The 19,652-nt window shown below is 37.8% G+C and overlaps 1 protein-coding gene across 1 annotated transcript in view; it reads left to right on the forward strand.

Annotated features, from left to right (window-relative positions):
* Window positions 1–1,395: 1,395 nt before the first annotated feature.
* The window catches only part of LOC149205660 (E3 ubiquitin-protein ligase UPL1-like), an 89,833-nt gene continuing 71,576 nt past the window's right edge, over window positions 1,396–19,652 (forward strand). Inside the window, 2 exon segments of the mRNA XM_089395135.1 lie at window positions 1,396–1,653; window positions 1,749–1,857. Coding sequence (XP_089251261.1) covers window positions 1,825–1,857 — 33 coding nt within the window. The 5' untranslated portion in view covers window positions 1,396–1,653; window positions 1,749–1,824.

The raw sequence follows: 19,652 nt of genomic DNA on the forward strand, positions 1-19,652 counted from the left end.
ACAATAAATAGGCCTTCGAGCCTCATTGTAACTCAGTTCGGAATAGTTCAGAGGCATGTAGCCGCACATCTCTTCTCAGAGATAGCTACCATCGCCCTAGCTGGTTTATTTCCATTTCTGGTTGTAAGCATATTTCGGTATTTTCCATTAATGAAATGAAGTATTATTTCCGCTGCATCTCTGTTTTTATGGTTATCGTATCTCTGTATTTATGGTTATCTCTGTAATCTATTGCGTTCCTGTTTAAATCCGGATCAAATAATGTCTGTAGTTATAACTTTCGCCAATTAAAAAAGAAGAGATTACTTAGTTTGCTATAAAAAACCTTCATAATTTTAGAAGTTAAAATATTCATAAAGTACTATAAACTGAAATTTAATATATAGATACTAAGAAAAAAATCTCTCTTTTCTTTATTAAAAAACTATAAATAGTTTACTCATAAATCCAACATCTCTTTTCTTTATTAAAAAACTATAAATAGTTTACTCATAAATCCAACATCTTATGTCACTTTGAAGTTCCTTTTTTATTGTTATTTTAATAATATTACTTTAAAAAATAAATCTTAATTACATTTAGAAAAACAAATACTCCAGATTTTGTGTAATAAAATTATATTTAAAAACATTTTTTTTTAACAATGTTAATCCTCTTTTTTTATCTTAACAACATCCATGAGAACCAATACTCCACCGGATTTTTTTCTAGTAAAATTACTTTCAAACCTACGAAAAATAAATAAATAATTAATTATTTTAATATATATAATAATATTTAAAATAACTAGACAAGTTTATATCCAATTTAAATTTAAATTTAAATTTATCAATTATTAAAAATTAAAATAAATTAAATAAAAAATAAAAAATTATATATATATATATATTCAAACTTACAAAAAATAATTAATTAATTAATTATTTTAATATATATAACAATATTTAAAATAATTAAACCAGTTTATATCCAATTTAAATTTAAATTTATCAATTATTAAAAATTAAAATAAATAAAATAAAATATAAATAATTATATATGTATACATATATAATAAAATGTAAATTAGATTTATTAAATATGGCGACAAATAATTTTTTTAATACATAAGATATAATCAAATAATTAAATTACTCCCACATTAAAAAATTTGAAAATATATAATTTCTTTAGCATAGTGTTAAATTATTAAAAATTTTAATATATATATATATATTTTAAATTTATACTGATTTAAACAATTTGCTTCTTCATATTAATTTAAATATTAAAGCTACACTTTTAATTCTCTGAATTAAACTTTAGCCAGACTTAAAGAGATAAAATATTTTTTTTTTACAAAATAACCTATAATTACCTGATTCGAAATTCATAATGTTCCCGGCACACCGATTTTTCATAAGATTCCCTCGTTCCATTTTCCTGCGCAGCACCTTTTCTTTTTCTGATTTGTCTTCGCATTGTGTTTGATGATTTGGACAGTCTTTTACTTTCTTCTTTCTGTGAATTATGTGTGCCTTTAAGTTCAGTAGGATTTTCGTGCCTGAGATCATCTCGGACGAAGGTCCCAAGTCCTACGATCCCATGACCACATCGCATTTAATAGAATTTCAATTAAAGATTTCGCCTCGGGATCGAATCCGCTTCCATCTGGTAATCGTCACTTTTGCAGTTAATCTGACTGAATGTCAAAGCTGTTTCTTTCCCTTGAAAAATAAACTTGGTAGTCTGTTCTCTGGCGTTTGTAGCGTTCAGCCGTGAAGTAGGGAGACACAATCGGAGAAGAGTTATAGTGGATATTGTCCACCTTCTTCAAAATTCATCATGGAGCCAAACGAGAAAAAAGTGCTGGAAGTGGTAAGAAGTTTCTATTGAAAGCCCTTGCGTTTATTTGAACTGACTGTGAATTTATACTTCAAGTTCTGTTAAAAACTTGCGTAGCGAAAGCATGGAACAAGAACCGCCTCTTATTGCCTATTGAAGAAAGGTAATACTAAATGTATTATATGCGCAAAAAATTGATAATTTTAAGTGCAGACACAAAATTTGGTAAAAGTATCTGGAGTTAAGACAAAAAAAATTCTTGACACTGTATACCGCAAAATTGCAAATTTCCAATATATATCGAAATATAAGGTGCGATTTCTTTTGGCAAATATATCACTAATTTTTTTATTTGAAGTTCAATTTATCAAGTGAAAGGACTGCTCCCCACAGACCTATATCTCCAGTTAAATTACTTTTTATTGAATAGTTTTAGAGATATTAATTACGTTATCGGCTTGCAGAATCCTTTAAGTCATCAGCTAATTTAATTTTAAAAAAGAGAAGCAGCACATTTTTGATCAAATTTAGTTGGACTTAACGCTGTTTCAAACAGGTTAATATCAAAGATACAAATCAGAATATTCATAAAACACCTGCCAAGGTACCTACACAGTTGTTAAAGAGTCACCGAGTTCATGTATATATGCATTTGTCCCCGCAAATTTTGATGCAAACACTAGCCTACTGATTTCTGGCTTTTAATGGCCTCACACAGACAGACAGTTGCGAAAAGGTACTGAATACATTTGGATTGATCTTCCTTGGCTGGACTATGGTTCATGTAATTCAGGTGGTTGTCCAGGGCCATCTCAGAAATGGTCCTGCTACTGCCAGTTTTGGGGCCCTGAACCTCTGGTGCATTTTTTGGGGCTCTCCCGTATCTTTTTTTCGCAAGTCTGACGTCTCAAGAAGAACATTATGACATTTACAAATTCTCTTTTCAATGAGCTAAAAGGAACCAATAACAGAGCAGCAAACCAAAAGTTATGGTCCCAAGAAGTTTACCTTTTTTTGTTTAGCTTGGCGTTAATGCTTAGCATTACTATCAAGTTATGGTTAAGGTCTCGCATCTTAGGGTTTTTCTTATTATGAAATGTAGTTTCAGCCTCTTGTGATGGGCTTTTTCAAATGATTACTGTAACCGCATATCTTGTCGAAGATAGCTACCATCATTCTATCCATTGTATCTATGTAGTGTTTTTCACCATTTTTGGGGTAACTGAATTTTGTTCTGCTATATCTGTGCTAACGATATCCTTCATTTCATTCTCAACATTATCTGGATCATCATGGGCCATTCTGGAAGCCAGCCAAACCTGCTCCGACAAAATGCTAGTTTTTTAAAGAGTGCACATGCATTCAACATAAACGTAAGAGTGGAGAGAATATGTAACATTAAATCAATGCAGGAGCAAATACATCGCGGGGTACCTGAGATAGGCCACCCACGTAAAACTTTCATACCACACTCTCACAACTAACCATCTCTAGGTCACAGAATTTATTACACCCTCATACAGTTACTCTAACATGAATTATATGTTGGTCGCATGTCACTAGCACTTGTTCTTACATCATGTCAATCCAAGGTCTAAGTACTTACATGTGTAAACCTTACTATATTTTGCAAGAAACATTACGCTTCTCAGTTTTTACCTCTTTATATATAAATAATACTGCATTAGACATTAGTCCTAACCAATTTGACAGTGTTTTTTTAGATTTCAATTTGCAAATTGCAATATATACAAACTTGTAATAAAGAGGGTTTCAGTACAGCTTTGGAACAGAGATTGTTGTTGCTTTTCCTGCTAGATTAACAACTAGATGTCGAGGTCTATTATTCAATTTAAATAATGTTCATAAAGTTTGTTTCTTTTAGTTTGAATCAATTCCATTCTCTTTCCTTGCAGAATCCAGTTACAGATTATTTTATTCCCTTGAACTCATTGCGTTGGTTGCACTTTATTTTTTTGAATGTAGTTTATGAGACAATTTTTTTTACTTGTCATCATGTCAAATACTACTGTTCTAAAATATATATGCTTACTTATAACCAAGAACCTTAGGCAGCAATTGCCAGAAATTCAGTAGATTTGCACACAATTGTCTCCTAATTATATTGTAGTTTTTTTGGATTGATGGTAATGGATTTCTCTTAACCAGGACGATCTTAATTTCCCAATAAATCAAATGGAATTTTGTTAATTGAATGAGACTGTTCTTGTCAACTGATTGCATTGAGAGAAGTGAGATGCGTTCTTCAATGCCGGATGGATGAGATGTGTAATGTACATGTGCAGTGTTGTAGGAACCGCCCCCCGGATCTAGAGGCAGATTCTCATCCTGTACGGATCCGCAACCGATCCTCCGACAGAACCACGGTTCTGAAAATCGAAACCGCAGTTCCACCAAAAATTTTGTAGTTCCTGCACCAAAATTTCAAACCGCGATTCTACAGGCCCAAACCGTGGTTCTGCCACGGTTCCAAAAGCCATTCACATGGTTCTGCAGGGCTTTTTTTGTTCTTTTTGGAACTTTTGAACTGTTATGTGAGGAAGTATGCTTCCTGAATAGTCTCAAGGTGCCCCTTGATGCTCCCTAGACACTTCCTAGACGCTCCCTATGTTGAATGGTGTTGTCATTGATGCCAACATTAGTCCTTGAATGCTCTTACTATACATCTGTAGATTGCATTGATTGGAAACTTCAATGAACAAGAAGTCTTTGAAGGATGAGAAGCTCTTGTGGTCTGGTCATGTGGCCCCTGTTGATGAAGATTCTGAATGGAAAATCAGTGAATTGGCAAGCAAGTCCATCATCATTGGATTGTCCTCGTCATACCAATTCCAATGGTAGGTTGCACGCCCCATAACTCCTCACGGCTGAGGAGATACACTTCTTCAAAGATGAAGCCCCAAATCTGTGGTCAGGATGCCTAAAATTGAATAATAAAAGGCAACCTCATTATTGGTCAAAGTTTGGGAGTATTATTGAATAAATATATTGACCAATCAGCCCTCAAAATGTGAAGTCAAATCAGCCCTAAAAGGAGGAAATTTTCATTGAAAAGATCAACTCCAAAGTTTGATTAATATCGGGCCCTAAAAAAGGATTAATTCAAAATGCTAAAGTTCAGGTCGGCTCCATATTTGAAAATTGAAATTGAAATTTTATTTAAGGCTGAGTCTTGGTTTTAAGGCCATGTCGGCCCCCTCCTTCTAATATATATAGAGGTTCAGATCTCTCTCATAAGGTAATCATTCATTAACACATATCTTAAGTAATTTCCTTCTGAGGTCAGGGAAGAACATTTATTCAAGGAGCGAGCCAAGTTCAGAAGGGTTTTGGGCATGTATTGTTTATATTTTTCTTGTTGGCTTTTGGCTGGGTTTAAGACAGATCTCTACGACTATCTACAACAAATATTCTCACATTGTCTGAGGCTTGTATGTGCTGGTTTTCTGAGGCTGATCTTGCATCGTCCGAGGCTCATTTGCGCTGGTTTTCTGAGGCTGATCCGAGGTCCATTTGGCCCCTTCTCTCGGCATACTTCTGTAGCATTTGATCTAAGGCTACTTCGGCCCTTGTTCAGTGGCATCATTGTGGTCTCTTCTGTGGCTAGGGCAGGGCACAATACAAAGGTGATTTCTGGACTTATTAGAAGATATTTTGTAACTCAAACTAGGACTTGTTTATCTGTAAATTAAGGTCTGTTTTCTTGGCATAATTCCAAGGGTATTTCAGCTACAAGAGACCCAGTTTGTGACATCCCTTCTACACTGATCTAAAACACTGGTTAAGGGTTTTCTTAGGCAAAGACTTGTAGTCTTGTTGGGAGCAGAAAGAAGAAGGCTGAACTGAGATTGCTTTGTGGCCATTAATAAATATATGTGAGGCAGATCCATAGCAAATTGAAAGTTTTATCTTCAAGTTTCGTTCTAAGGTTGTTTCCAGTCTATGTTCAATGACTGATGTAGGGTCAAATAAGACTTGCATTAAGGAGTGTTGAAGGACAGAATAAGGGCATCTTCAGGGCATAATGCTTGGTAGAAATCAGTGGCACACCTTCTATTAGCCAACTAAATCAAGGGTCAATTGAGAAGACTGTTGAATCATGTCTCTATGATACTGTAGCATTGTGTAAGGTTTATATCACTGTATATTAATGCAAGATGCCATATGAATATATTGCATATGCTATTGAGGACAGAGCTCAGTATGACTGAGTGAGGTTGTGTGTGGTAGAAGCTTCTGTGTATAATTGAGCCAGAGTGTGCAATAACAGAGTATGCCTTTGAGGACATAATTGAAGGTCTGCTGATCTATGACAAGTATTATGCTCATATTGATCAAGGTCATATCTGCTGAGGTAGGGTTGCCAAGCACTGTTACTCATCTTTATCAAAGACCTGAGAACAAAGGCTTATCAGTGTTATTGTCAAGGACATATATCCAAAAGGTATTGCTCAGGAATTAGAGCTCCAAGTATCTTGCTAATAGGCTAATAGTACATTCCCTACTCTATGTATCTTGCTAATAGTACATTCCCTAGATTGAGTTGCTCCAAAGAATTATGTTGCAAATCATATTCCTATTGAACCTATGTACTATTATGTACTTTTGCTAAGGGCATTATTGTTGAAAGCTGCTAGGAGTTGTCGGACAGAGCTAACATCAGCCTTGGATATATTGAGTAAGCTGCATGAATATTGACATAGTTGCCTTTGCGAAAACAAGTTGTTTAGCTAAGGTTTGTGAGGAGAGAGGTTCTCGTACTGGTCAAAGTATTGTTGAGATACTGTTAGGGCTTTGCCAGACAGAAAGCATTGTATAACAGAATTTGTTGCTGGCTGAGGAGTCAGAGTTTGTTGTTGCTAATGTGATGATTATTTAGACCATGTATCATTGTGCATGCTAGGAATTTCATTCCAGAGAGATAATTGGCTTGGTGTCTTATGATCTTGCTTTTCCTAAGGAAGAAGTTAGAGACAACTTAAGGTTGGGCACAAGACAGACTTGTGGCACATCGAATTGTGCATTCGCAGTAATATAGTGTCAAGTTTTGTGGTAGCAAGAATAGACTATTGGACAGAAGCAGAGGCAGTTCAGTGATAGTAGAATACAATGAGCTCTTGTTTCTATGCTGCTAGGGTTTGATCTTTTTGATGAGCAGTTGCTGCTAATGACCTTGTGCTAGTATTGCAGATCAACAAAATCAACAAATTGTTTTTTTGATATTATTTATGTTGATATTGAGCACAGGTGGATTTAGTCTGAAAATATATGAAACGTGGTCCACTGTGGTGAATTGAAAGTCGAAGCCTTTAGGGCAAATGGTGGCTTGTTGAGTAGGGTGGCAAGGTGGTGCAAAGGCGGAGATTGGAGTCTCCTTCAGGTTGAAGCCTGCGAACACTTCGGGGGGGGGGGGGGGCAGGGTGGTGCAAAGGTGGAGATTGGAGTCTCCTTCAGGTTGAAGCCTGAGAACACTTAAGGGCGACAGGGTGGTGCTAGGGAAAGTCAGAGCTTGTAGGGTGTTGAACCATCCTTTTAGTTGGATTTGATAAAATCAGGGTGTTGGAGCATCCTTTCAGTTGGAGCTTGTAAAACCATGGAGTTGGAGCTTCCTTCAGATCGAAGCTTGTAAATCAGGGGGGTGGACCCTCCTTCCAGTTGTTGTTGGAGAATCTCGGAAGTTTGAGCTTCCTGTTGATGTAATCCTTAAACCTATATTAAAGTGTTTGGTGTTTTTTTCTCCCAAAAGGGTTTCCGCCAAAAAATCTCTTATGCATTGTCTTTGATGTCGTGCATTGCTGAATGGTGTTGATTAACTGTTTAATATTTACATGTTATGGTTAAATTGTTAAAAAGAGCTAAATACTGATTCACCCCCCCTAGTATTTCCAATGCCCTAATGGTAATGTTAAATTCTTAAAGTAAAAGTGACATTCTCCTTTATCTTTCCTTTTCATCCTTTTACCTAAATTTTTAACATTACCATGAAATGACTCGATATGTTTGAGAGTGGTTCCAACCTCATCAGACTTCATATGGAGAAAATATGTAGTGGGGTTGGCCTTTAACTTCAGCTCACATGTCTTCATATTGTTTCATTCATGCATCTCCACATATCCAAGTTATTTCAAAGGATTGCCACTCAAATGGCCTCCTCCACATCATCTCATGCTCAAATAACCCTAGGTCATAAAGTAGCCACATGTGTGGGTCAACCCTCAATAAAGATGAAAATAAGCTCATAAAATGACCCATTAAGAGAGTTCCCATAGTTATCCACAATGCATGTCAAGAAGATGTCCATGTGTGTGCAAGTAGGCCCAAAATACTTCGGAAAGTGTGACTAATGCTTCAATATGGGTGGGTTGCCTCGATAAGTGTGAACTGCCTCAAAAAACATGAAAATGCACAAAATCAAGAATGAAGCTTGTTGCCTCAAAATCTAGCAGGTCTTGCGAGATGCCCCACAAGGTGAAAGTTAGATCAAGTCACAACAATGAAGTGGATGTCATTGTCACCTCCCCAATCCACCTTCTGCTCTTTAGTAGAATTTCACCACACAATAAGCTTCTCGATTTAGGTCACCTAAAGGATATTCTTGGTCTAGGATTCAAAGGTGACAATTGAATACGCTTACCCGAGATACTCAAGCTAAGGACATGGCTAAGTTCTACTAGAGAAGGAATAACGTACCTTAGGAGTAGCCTATGGAGGACTTGTAGCCCAGGGTTTCTAATATACAATTAAAAGTAGCACAACTAGGCATACAAGGAGAGAGAAAAGGTTTGCTATAAGGATATAATCAACAACAAGATCCACAAACCTTCAATTGACCCTAAGTTGAAGCCTTAGTGTTGAATTAAGGTTTTTCTAGCCCTAGAATTGCCTAGGGTTGATGACGTCAGCGCTAACGAAAGACTTCCAACAATCCAAATTGTTATATTTTGATGTTTTAAGGCTCAACAAGGTAGAACGACCTTCAACTGGCTCAATGCTCATGCCCTAGTTGAATTTGGCTTCAAACCCTAACCCTTGTGGCTTGCTTTGATGAGACAAAAATTTTAGGGGCCGAAAATTTCAGCGCTGAAATTTTCGGAAAAGAAGAGAAAGAAGAGATTTTTGAAGTTTTTGATTTTTTGACCATCTATGTGAAAGCCAATGCCTACTAATTACATGGTTGATGGAGTCTAAGTGAAATTACTATGGAGATATCAAGCCTTAGAGGGGAGTAAGGGGAAAACCCTAGTTTTCCACTTTCAAAACCCTAGCTATCTCTTCATGAGGGGATAAAATCAAGAGACTCTAGGAGGTTCTTAAGGGATATCTAAGATTCTCCAATTAAAGCATACAATATTTCGCCAAAATTTCATAATAAGATATGCAACTAAACAAGAACATAGAAAATCCTAGCAAATATGTTGCATGCAATAATCATTAAAAGATATCCAACAACAAAAGTACCCACATGATATTCATGAAAAATCCTTCATTATCCCAAAGTGGACATCTCCACAATAAGGACTAGTCTCCAATAGCATAAATGTCCACAAAGATCACATCTCCACAAGAGTAATAGGCTACAAGAGCAAGTCCAAAATATCTAAGGAGGCAATAGTCCGCAAGTGATGATGAAATACAACAATGAGGTGAACTCTATTTATATGAGGTGTACCTTAACTAATTTTAGCTTATGAAGCCCCTAAACAAGTTTGATAATGAGTAAACATAAAATAATCCTTGGGTTACAAGCCAACCCACTAGCTCAATGTGAAAATATGCCACAAAAGACCCACACATGTGAGTCGCAAGCCTCTAAATGATGACATGATTCCCTTTCTGGGCTTCAAATGCCATGTGATGGTGAGTATAAGGTTGGAGGTGTCTCAATGTGTCATGGTCATCCATCATTTGAGGAATATCCCTCAAATCCAACCTCGAAGTAGCTCCAGGGGTCCCAAATCTAGTTGGGTTGTCACCACGTCATCTCCATGGGTCTCCAATGGTCAACACAATGCCTCCTCTCTCCAATGTTAGGGCTCCATTAGGTGCAACAAGCCCTCCCTAGTCATCTCATGGAAGACCATCCTCATCTGGGCTCTGAATCATGGCTTGCCCATTAGGTAGTGTCAAGGCCAACCTAGGGGCATGCTGGGTCTAGTGGTGCAATCATTAAGAATCCTCTATGTTGGGTCAAACAAGATCAACGTCCTTGGTCCTGGAGGTACTCTTGGTTGTGCTTCAGTTGCTTAAGTCATCATATTGCTCGACGCTCTAATGTAAGTGGGCAATGTTGCATTTGCTAAGTCATCAACCTCTTTGATAAGGCTTGGGTACTTGTGGAGTGGGTGCCCTCAAGGCCTAGGTTGCTGTGGACCACCTGACAAAACCAACTTAAACTCCAATGAAAGCAACCATTCATTAGAGGCTAAGATCATATAAGCATCTAAGTGGAACAAACTTGCATGATAACGGCATATTAATACTTCAAACTTGGATCACTGATGCAGGAGCATTGTAAAACTCAATTGACCGAGAAGGTCAAACCTTTTTACCAGAGGAGTTGGTTCCTCAAAGTGTGGATTTGGTTAGACTAGGAAAACTCTTTATTTGCCATGTAATTTATTTATTATTAGGAATCTGTTAGGAGAGGATTGAAGAAGTTAGGGAGGTCGTAATTTGAAGCCAAAGTTGGGCCATCCATTCCAATATTTGTGGATATGGAAGGATGCCCACTCACGCATATAAACCAAGTAAAGTGTGGAGTGAGTGGAATTGAATTAGCGCCTCAAACTAGTCCTTTTGCAATTTTATATATGTTTTCAATGCACACTTGTATATACTAACATTCCAGGGTACTGTGTTGTGGCCAGGCTCTATTTAATCCCTATAAGCAAGACAGAGGCATTCTCGCCCATATAATAACCTGTATAATTTTATGTTGGAAACCTTAAAGATTGGAGACAAAGGTAGTGGCAGATTGTTCCAAGATCGCATGAGCGGGAGGCCTGTAAGTGTAAAGGGGCTGAGAACTGAATATACAAGTAGAGGAAGCGAACACTTAGACTTTCAGCAGGAGTGCGTCACTTGACAAGAGTCGAGAGACAAAACCAAGGTTTCATCAACAAATATCCATCACAGAACATAGGTTGGGCTGACATGTCCCAAGAGTCCTTTCCCCGAAAGGCTAAACAAGTTGTAAACAAAGGAAGCACCGAGATGATGTGGAGGAGCCGATGACTTGGAGAACATTGGGATGAGGTGGACTAGATGTATGAGGCAAATGGTATGCATGCCATTGAAAGGACCGAAGTGGGGACCACTTTAGACAAAAATTAAGAGTGGCGATTGACGAAAATATTTCCATTACCCAGAGTCTGTCTCCTGGAGGAAAGACCTTTGTGCACTGTTTGGAAGAACCAGGTTGACTCGAAGTCAAGATGACATGTAAAGCTAGCGACATATGAAAGGCCGGGGCGATATGGAATTCTTTCATTGGTGCAAAGATTGATCGGGGGTCCACAAAGAATTGTTGACTTGTCCTGGAGGTAAAAGAATTGTGCGCTTTTAAAAAGATCAGGGACAACAACGAACGAGAGTGGAACAACAGTTAATAGAGAATTTTTTGTTCCCCAAAATCTGTCTCCTAGAGGATCTCCTTTGTGCACTTTGGGATGAGCTGGGGTGATGTAAGTCAGGTGGACGTGGCAACTACCAATAAGAAATAAGCTGGGGTGATGTTTTAAGATGTGGACCAATTTCTTCCTTTGTTTTAATCATTATGGTTACGAGCACGGTTGCGTGAGCCGCCATTGTAAGTGCTGGGAGTAATGCATGGTTGAAGTTGTCTTCGCTCTTTTATGAGGGGGTGCTTGGCTACGGTGGTTCTTTTGGGAGTTTCGGCTTCAAATTCGACATAACCTGAGTTTGATTGCTTCATAAAGGAAGTTCTCCATTTGGTCAGTTCTAATTTGACCATAATTTGGGACTTGATCCCAAGTTCGACTACGGTGGTTCTGAAGGGGACTTGAGGATCTGAATTCAAATTGGACTGGATATGGATTCAACTCTATGCCTGCATCATTAATGGCATTAGAGTAGGATAGCCTGCTCAATTGAATTCTTTGAAATTGAAGAAAATTTTATAGCAGTAATCTTGAATTAAGTAAAGTCTTTCAGTAGAAATCACATAAGAGAAATTTTTGGCCGATGCGTTTCGAACCAACAAGTGTGGTTCATCATCAGGACCAGATGAAGAGGTAGACCATGGCAAAGGCTTAAATAGAGAGCAATGTAGAGACATAATTTCAAGTAACGACTATATTTGAACAATAATATTTAAATTATGATATTGATTTCTTAATGTATTAAAAATAAATATTATTAAGTAACGGCTATATTAAACGGCTAATACACGCCAAGATATGCAAAGCTGTTACAATGGTGCGAAGATTACAGGATGAGAGTGTTAGTTGCAGAGTGTAGAAGCACAAGTTTTGGAGCAGAGTGAAACAAGTGAAGCGAAGTACAGGATGATGGTTGAGAAGCAAGACAGTTGATTGAGATAGATTTGCAGTCAACAAAGAGGACTGAGAGATTGTAGTAGTGATCGAAGGAATTGGATGAAAAGGAATGAATTTTGTTTTTGCTTAATTTGGAAGTGTTAAAGTAGGTAGCAACAGAAAGAAAGGATATAATGGCAACAATTACAACTAGGGAGTTGTGATAGAGAGCAAGTAAAGCTCTTAAAGTAAAGCTTGTGGCATAAAAGTTGCAGCAAGGAATGCTGTAAGTAGATTTCAGTTGGAGACTAGAAGTAAGGGAATAGTGGAAGTTCTTAGGAGAAGAATGCGTGAGCAGAATGCAAAAGCTAGAGGAGAGCAAACGAGTGCTCAGAGGTTCTAGAGGGAAGAACTAATAGTACCAAAATTCTAATCTCAAGAGGAAGCTTGGTGAGGTATTGGTCGCAGGAACAAAGGTTTGCTAGAGAGAGAGAAGGCTTGGTTGCAACTCATAGTGGGCATGGAGAAGCTCATAGAGGAAAAGATGAAGAGGACTACACACAGTCAAAGGAAAATTTCAGGAGGAACCGTTAGCAAGAAGAAAGTGGATGTCAGGACAGTTGGCAAGAAAGAGAAGAGAATGAGTGATGAGGAGTTTGAGAAAGAGATGGCCAAGATAAAAGGCAGAACTCAACAACCTGAAGAAGTTGCTACAGAAGGGAATTAGAGAAGATTTGAGACAAGGATTTTATGAAGGGAAAAAGGTCAAGTGGCGTGTCACAGAGTTATTTGCTTAGAAGATAATGTAGAAAATAGAGAGAGAGGAGGCACTCAGGGCAACTGAGTACGAGATTAGAGAATACATTTGTGAACCAGAGAAAGGGCCAATTCTTGGAGAAGAAGACAATGATGATGAGATGACGAGAAGGGTGATAGAGGCATCTTCAGAGACTAAAAAATCTCATGGTTTTAATTTTAATTATTTGTGTGAGTGTGTATTTGCAGGTACTAATGATGATGGAGTTGAACAAATGTTAGAGATAGTGGGAAAAGCAGAAATTCCACAAAGACAAATTTTTTCTTATGAAGCACAACTAGAGTTAGTAGAGTTTGAAGATACACAGTCCCAAAGGACTACCACAAGAAAAGGGAATTCAACAAAACTTTTGCATATATGTGTATAAATGGTTCGGATATATATGGATGCACGTGAATATATATGTTTTTCTTTAAAATTTGAATATTTTATTTATTTTTTGGTCGACTAGTTTTTTACTGGTTGCAACTGATTCTTGATTCGGGGTGGGGGGGTTCTACTAGTTCGATGATTGGTCTGCTTCTAGTAACATTGGTTCAAAGAACCTATGGCTAAATCTAGAGGGATGAGATTTGTGTTGGAGATGCACAAATGGATTCCAAACACATGCTACCTTAATTAAATGATTGTCGTTATAAATTAGGGTTTATAGGGACAATTTGACAACATCCAAAATTTATGACAACAATAGAGAAATAACCCACAATCGATGATAAAAATAAACTATCAAAGGCTGTTTAATGGGAAAACAAGGGAAAATATTACAACAAATTTTTGATGGCTGAAAATACACAAAACAACTGCTAAAACCTAGACATCAAAACTAAAATTATGGATGAAAAGTGCATAAAAATGATATTTTTCCTTTTTGTTTTAAGAGATGCAATGCCTAACCTTAGGACTATGATATTTAAGGTATTTTATGTTATTTAATGTATATTTTTTCTTAATTTAACCTTAGATTGCCATAAAATAGAAGAGAAAGATTAAAATTTTAAAGATTGACGTACAAGGAATAGTGCCTTATCAATCTTGGGTAGATGGAGTAAAAAAAAAGGCGAGGTCAAAGGTGGAGTTCTTTGGTTGGATCGAGTAATAGAGTGAAAGGCTCTCAAGCAAGCCCTAGCAATTTTCAATCAATTGGAGATTTAAGGTCAAAAAATGTTATTTTAAGTTTCCTTGATCGATTCTAGGTGACAAGTCTTGCAAACGAGATTTTAAAGACAAAATATTCAATATACCATGAGAACTTCATAGAAACCCTAATTCTACAACATTGCAAAATGGACGAAGATACTCACCATAGCATTACTTCATGAATCCAAGAGAAAATCCTTCCAAGCAATTTGTGCCTCCCCAAGACCATTCACTATCCTTTAGTGATCCATTGCATCCAAGGGACAAGAGAAACTAGTGTGCACTATCTCACAAGAGAATAATGAGCGTTTGCGACAATTATCCTACTAAATTGGCCTCTCTCTATTTATATGAGGGCAACCAAGTCGATTCAAGGCAAAATTAGAATAAAAGCCCTAAAAATTATATTTTAAGTGTTTATAAGTTAAGTAGGTTGCATGCTATGCTAAAAGATAGCTATCTCAATGATAAAACATGAGCAAAAGTATCTCCAAAGGTGATGTCATCCTCCAATGGTGAATATCTCTGTCAAGAAGGTGCTAAGGATGGGTTAAAGAGTGACTCCTCACTCCAAGCCATCTCCTTATCGACAAATGTGTATCATCAAGCAAAAACCTCGTCATCATCATGTAAACATCGATCAAGCCCCAGGTCATTACTTTAGGCCTCATAAGGGTGATGCAACAAGCCTAGTGAATGATGTCATCATCCAAAAAGGTGTACCATCCCTTCCAAAGGGATCTCAAGTCATCATTGTCATCAAATTGGTCCATGAATAGGGAAACATTCTTGTCTAATTGGTCAATGTCCTGGTTACAGTGCCTTGTAGATATTAGAATAAATGTTATTTTAGTGTTTAATGCTCATTCGGATAAGAACGTATATGATCTTATTAGCAGTTTCTTAGAAGAAACTTGCTGTTTCTATTTCTTAGTAGAAACTTGCTGTTTCTATTTTTGTAAATACATGTGTATTATTTATTGAGCTTCATTTCTCATTGAAAATCAATTCAATTCATTCATTGATTATGGTATCACACTTGGACCTTTTCTGATCTTCCTATAGGGAAGAAGCCCATTAGCTGCAAATGGGTGTATGAAGTGAAATACAAAGCTGACTGAACCCTAGACAAGTATAAGGCTCACATTGTTGCTCAAGGGTTCTCACAGAAGGAAGGCATAGACTATGAGGAGACCTTTGCTCCTACAGCCAAGATGAATACCATACGGCTTGTCCTTGCCTTAGCAGCTCAGTTCAGTTGGAAAGTCCATCAGATGGATGTAAATAGTGCTTTTCTGAATGGTGACTTACAAGAAGAAGTATAGATGACACATCCTCCAGGATTCAAGATTGCCGGTCAAGAACAGAAAGTCTATAGATTAGTCAAAGCACTCTATGGTCTGAAACAAGCTCCTCGGGATTGGTACATGAAAATTGATAAGTACCTAACAGATCATGGCTTTCAGCGGAGTCCATCTAATGCAAACCTGTATATCAAGCATACTGGTAATGATATTCTATTTGTGGTTGTCTATGTGGATGACCTTATCATTACTGGCAGTTCAGCACATTTGATCCATGGGATCAAACAGGATTTGTGCAACATTTTTGATATGATAGATTTGGGACTTCTTCATTACTGTTTAGGGGGTTGAAGTCTGGCAGACTGAGAACAACATCTTTCTCTCTCAGTCCAAGTATGCTAGAAATCTTGTAGACAGGTTCAGAATGCAGGATTGCAAACCTGCCACGACTCCTATGGAATCAGGGCTCACACTTTCAGCTCAGTCATCCTCACCACTTGTGGATGAAACTTTATTCAGGCAATTAGTGGGCAGCCTCATCTACCTTACTGCCACTAGACCTGACATCAGTTTTACAGTGAGCTACATTTCACGCTTCATGTTAGCTCCTAAGGCTGATCATTGGATAGCAGCGATGCGTGTGTTGTGTTATGTGCGTGGCACTCTTGATTATGGACTTCTGTACACTTGGAGTTCCGATCCTACACTCAGTGGTTACACAGATTTCGATTGGACCAGTTCAGTTGATGACCGTAAATCTACAGCTGGGTATGTGTTTAGTCTGGGATCTGGTGCTGTCACATGGACTAGTAAGAAGCAGCAGGCAGTGGCTCTCTCCTCGATAGAAGCAGAGTATCGGGGAGTAGTTAAGGCATCTTGTGAGGCAGTTTGGCTTCGACGTATGCTTGCGGATATGCATGTTTCCCAGGCAGGTCCTACTCCCTTGTTCTGTGATAATCAGGGAGTGCTCAAACTTGCCAAGAATCTAGTCTTCCATGAACGAACAAAGCATGTGGAAACCCATTGTCACTACATTCGACAGCTTGTTGAAGACGGATCCATTCAGTTGCTGTATGTTCCCACAACGGAGCAGCCAACAGACATCTTCACCAAGCCCCTTGGTCCTGATAAGTTTGTAAAATTCAGAGGGTCTATAGGTGTTGTAAATAGATTGAGCATTAAGGGAGGGTATTAGAATAATGCTATTTTAGTGTTTAATGCTCATTCAGATAAGAACACATGTGGTCTTATTAGCAGTTTCTAGAAGAAACTTGCTGTTTCTATTTCTTAGTAGAAACTTGCTGTTTCTATTGCTTAGTAGAAACTTGCTGTTTCTATTTCTGTAAATATATTTGTATTATTTATTGAGCTTCATTGCTCATTGAAAATCAATTCAATTCATTCATTGATTAGTAGAGTCATCAAGTGGGGCTGGATGTCCTCTCTGAAGTGCTTCAAAAGTCTCAATCAATCCTTCAAGGGACAATGATTGTACTTGGGAAAAAACATCTGAAACATACCCTAAAAAATCAAGTGAGATCATCATCATAGGTGAAGTAACCATAAGAATATCATAATGGACCATATTTAATGCAAAAGCCACAAGAGTACTTCACACACATACGTCATTTTTAAATGTCCTTATAGCTTAGGGTTTGTAAACAAGTTACGATGCTTAGATATGGTAGAGTTATCTAGAGCCCCTATTAGGTGCTTCCAACCTTAAGGGGAGGAACAATGCCTAAGCTGATACATCAATCAACAAGTGCAAGTGGATAGTGGTATGGTGGGGGTTTACTTCATGGAAGATGCCACCATCTGTGCATTGCCTATAAAATACCATCATTCTTGAGTGTTATAATGTGAAGAGGGAGCAATCGTGGGACTTGAGTTACCCCTTTCCTTGGCCTATTTTTACCACCCCTCTTGTGCACCTTTTTCTTTAATGTTTTTTTCTTTTCTTGCGTAGCTTGGGTCACATGCATTAATTACTTTGTAAAGATGAATTGGTTTCTTGCTTGTTAGGGTTGGGATATCAAAGTTCCTTCCATTTTGATTTGCTTATGCATTAGCCAAGAGTTGGGTGAGGGCTAATGAGGGAGGTAGAGCTCAGGATAGACTTTTGTCCACGTACTTTATTATATCCTAGCCAATCTTTTGCATTTTATCATAATGGCTCATGCTCTTTCTTTTCTTTCTGTTGCATCAACCTCTTAGGGAAAAGTTTCCATCCTCCTAGACAAGAATGATGAAAACAAGGAGTCGATATTGGTGATAGATAGCACTCAACTTGAAGATTGTGATGTGGATATTGTGAGAATTTCTAATACGAAATTCTACTGCAGTAACTGATTTATTTCACCTACTTATTTCTCACAATAAGTTATTTACAAACACTCTTCGATAAACATTAAAATAAATTCTACTGCAGTTATCACATAATTACATAGAGAAAATAATAGTGATATACAAGCACAAGAATCAATCACATCAACATAGTTGTTTTTGGACAATTGTCCTCGGAAAAACCCAATGTGGGCAAACCGGTGCAACAAATGAGGGTTTTATTAATCTTGAACAACAATCTCTTTACAAGGAATGATTTCACAGAGAAACAGTGACACTACTGAGAGAAAACACTTGAGACAAAGTCTCCTCTTCTTGGAGAAGTTCTGACACCTTGGAGACCCTTCACCCACCTCTGCGTTAGCCTGCGTGCAGACTATGTCTCTAATGGTGCTGTCTACCTGCTCTTCCCTCTGTGCTGTCTCTCGAATTCCTTGCGTCACCCCCTCCTCAGTCACTGACCGCTGTTGCTGATGCCCTCCTCTTACTCCACCCTCCAACTCTCCCTCTGAAATTGAACTCCTTCTCCTTGAGAATCGATTTCCCTTGGAGTACTGAGTATTTGCCTTGTGTGTCTCCAAATCAATGTTGTTAAAAGCGCGAGCGGGATTAAATCGGCGCCGGGAATGAAGCGGAAAAAATCGCAAAAAGCGGGAAAAAAGCGTTTGGTACAAAAATATTCATTTTTTTTCAATTTTTTTAATATCTAAACCATCTACAACATAAAATAAATACATTGACACATAAATATGATAAGAAAACTAATATATAAGATGTTTAATATCATTTCTAGTGCTAAAATCACACATAACATTGAATCATGTCCTGAATAGTAAGTCCTGACTCCTGAGTCCCAACTCAGCCTCAAAATATCAACAAAAAATATGATAATGTATCTCATCATGTCATAATGTCATAGACTCATATACAATAAAATGAAAGTCTAATCCTATTGATTTCCTCTACCCCTCTTGTGAGAAAATGTCACAGCTTTCTCTTTCCCTCTAGATGTAGATGCTGGTGCCCGTGCTGGTGGAAATGGAAATGGAGTCTGATGTGCTCTAGAAGCTGAAGAACTAGAAGTATGAGCTACAGGAGGTAGACCACGTCCTCTACTGGTCCTAGTGGTAGCCCGGGTAGGCGGTGTCACCTCCTCCTCCTGCTCCTCCTCCTCCACCTGCTCCTCCTCCTGCTCCTCCTCCTCCTCCTCCCCCTCATCTTGCACTAACCAATCATCAGTAGAATCCATGAGAGGCCTCTCGGCCTCAACCCTCCATGCAGCAGTGGTGTCAATCCCATCCAATGAGATGGCATCCACATCAGGTGTCCTCTCAAGTTGCCTCACCCACAATCGAAGATTGTAGTAGACGTAGACCATGTCATTAAGTCGCTGGGACTCCAACCTGTACAAAGATCATGAAATAATAATTAATAAATCCAAATTTTCATTATAAATCGTGCTGCCACGGACCCCCGAGCTTTTTTACGAAAAAAGCGGGAAAATTTTTTTTAGGCGCTTTTTTCCCATAAAAAGCACGATTAAATCGGCTTAGGGAAAAAAGCGCGCTTTTTTGAAAAAAGCACGATTTAATCGCGCTTTTAACAACACTGCTCCAAATGACTCTCAAGTCTTCTCTTATACTTTTCCTGTTGATGAATCAATGACCGAGATTAAGTCTCTAATCAATGGCTAAGATTAAAACAGAC

This window comes from Pinus tabuliformis, chromosome 1_2 (genome assembly GCF_031772625.1).
Source record: "Pinus tabuliformis cultivar Carrire ecotype Pingquan chromosome 1_2, CPIR1, whole genome shotgun sequence".
In the NCBI taxonomy this organism is placed as follows: domain Eukaryota; kingdom Viridiplantae; phylum Streptophyta; class Pinopsida; order Pinales; family Pinaceae; genus Pinus; species Pinus tabuliformis.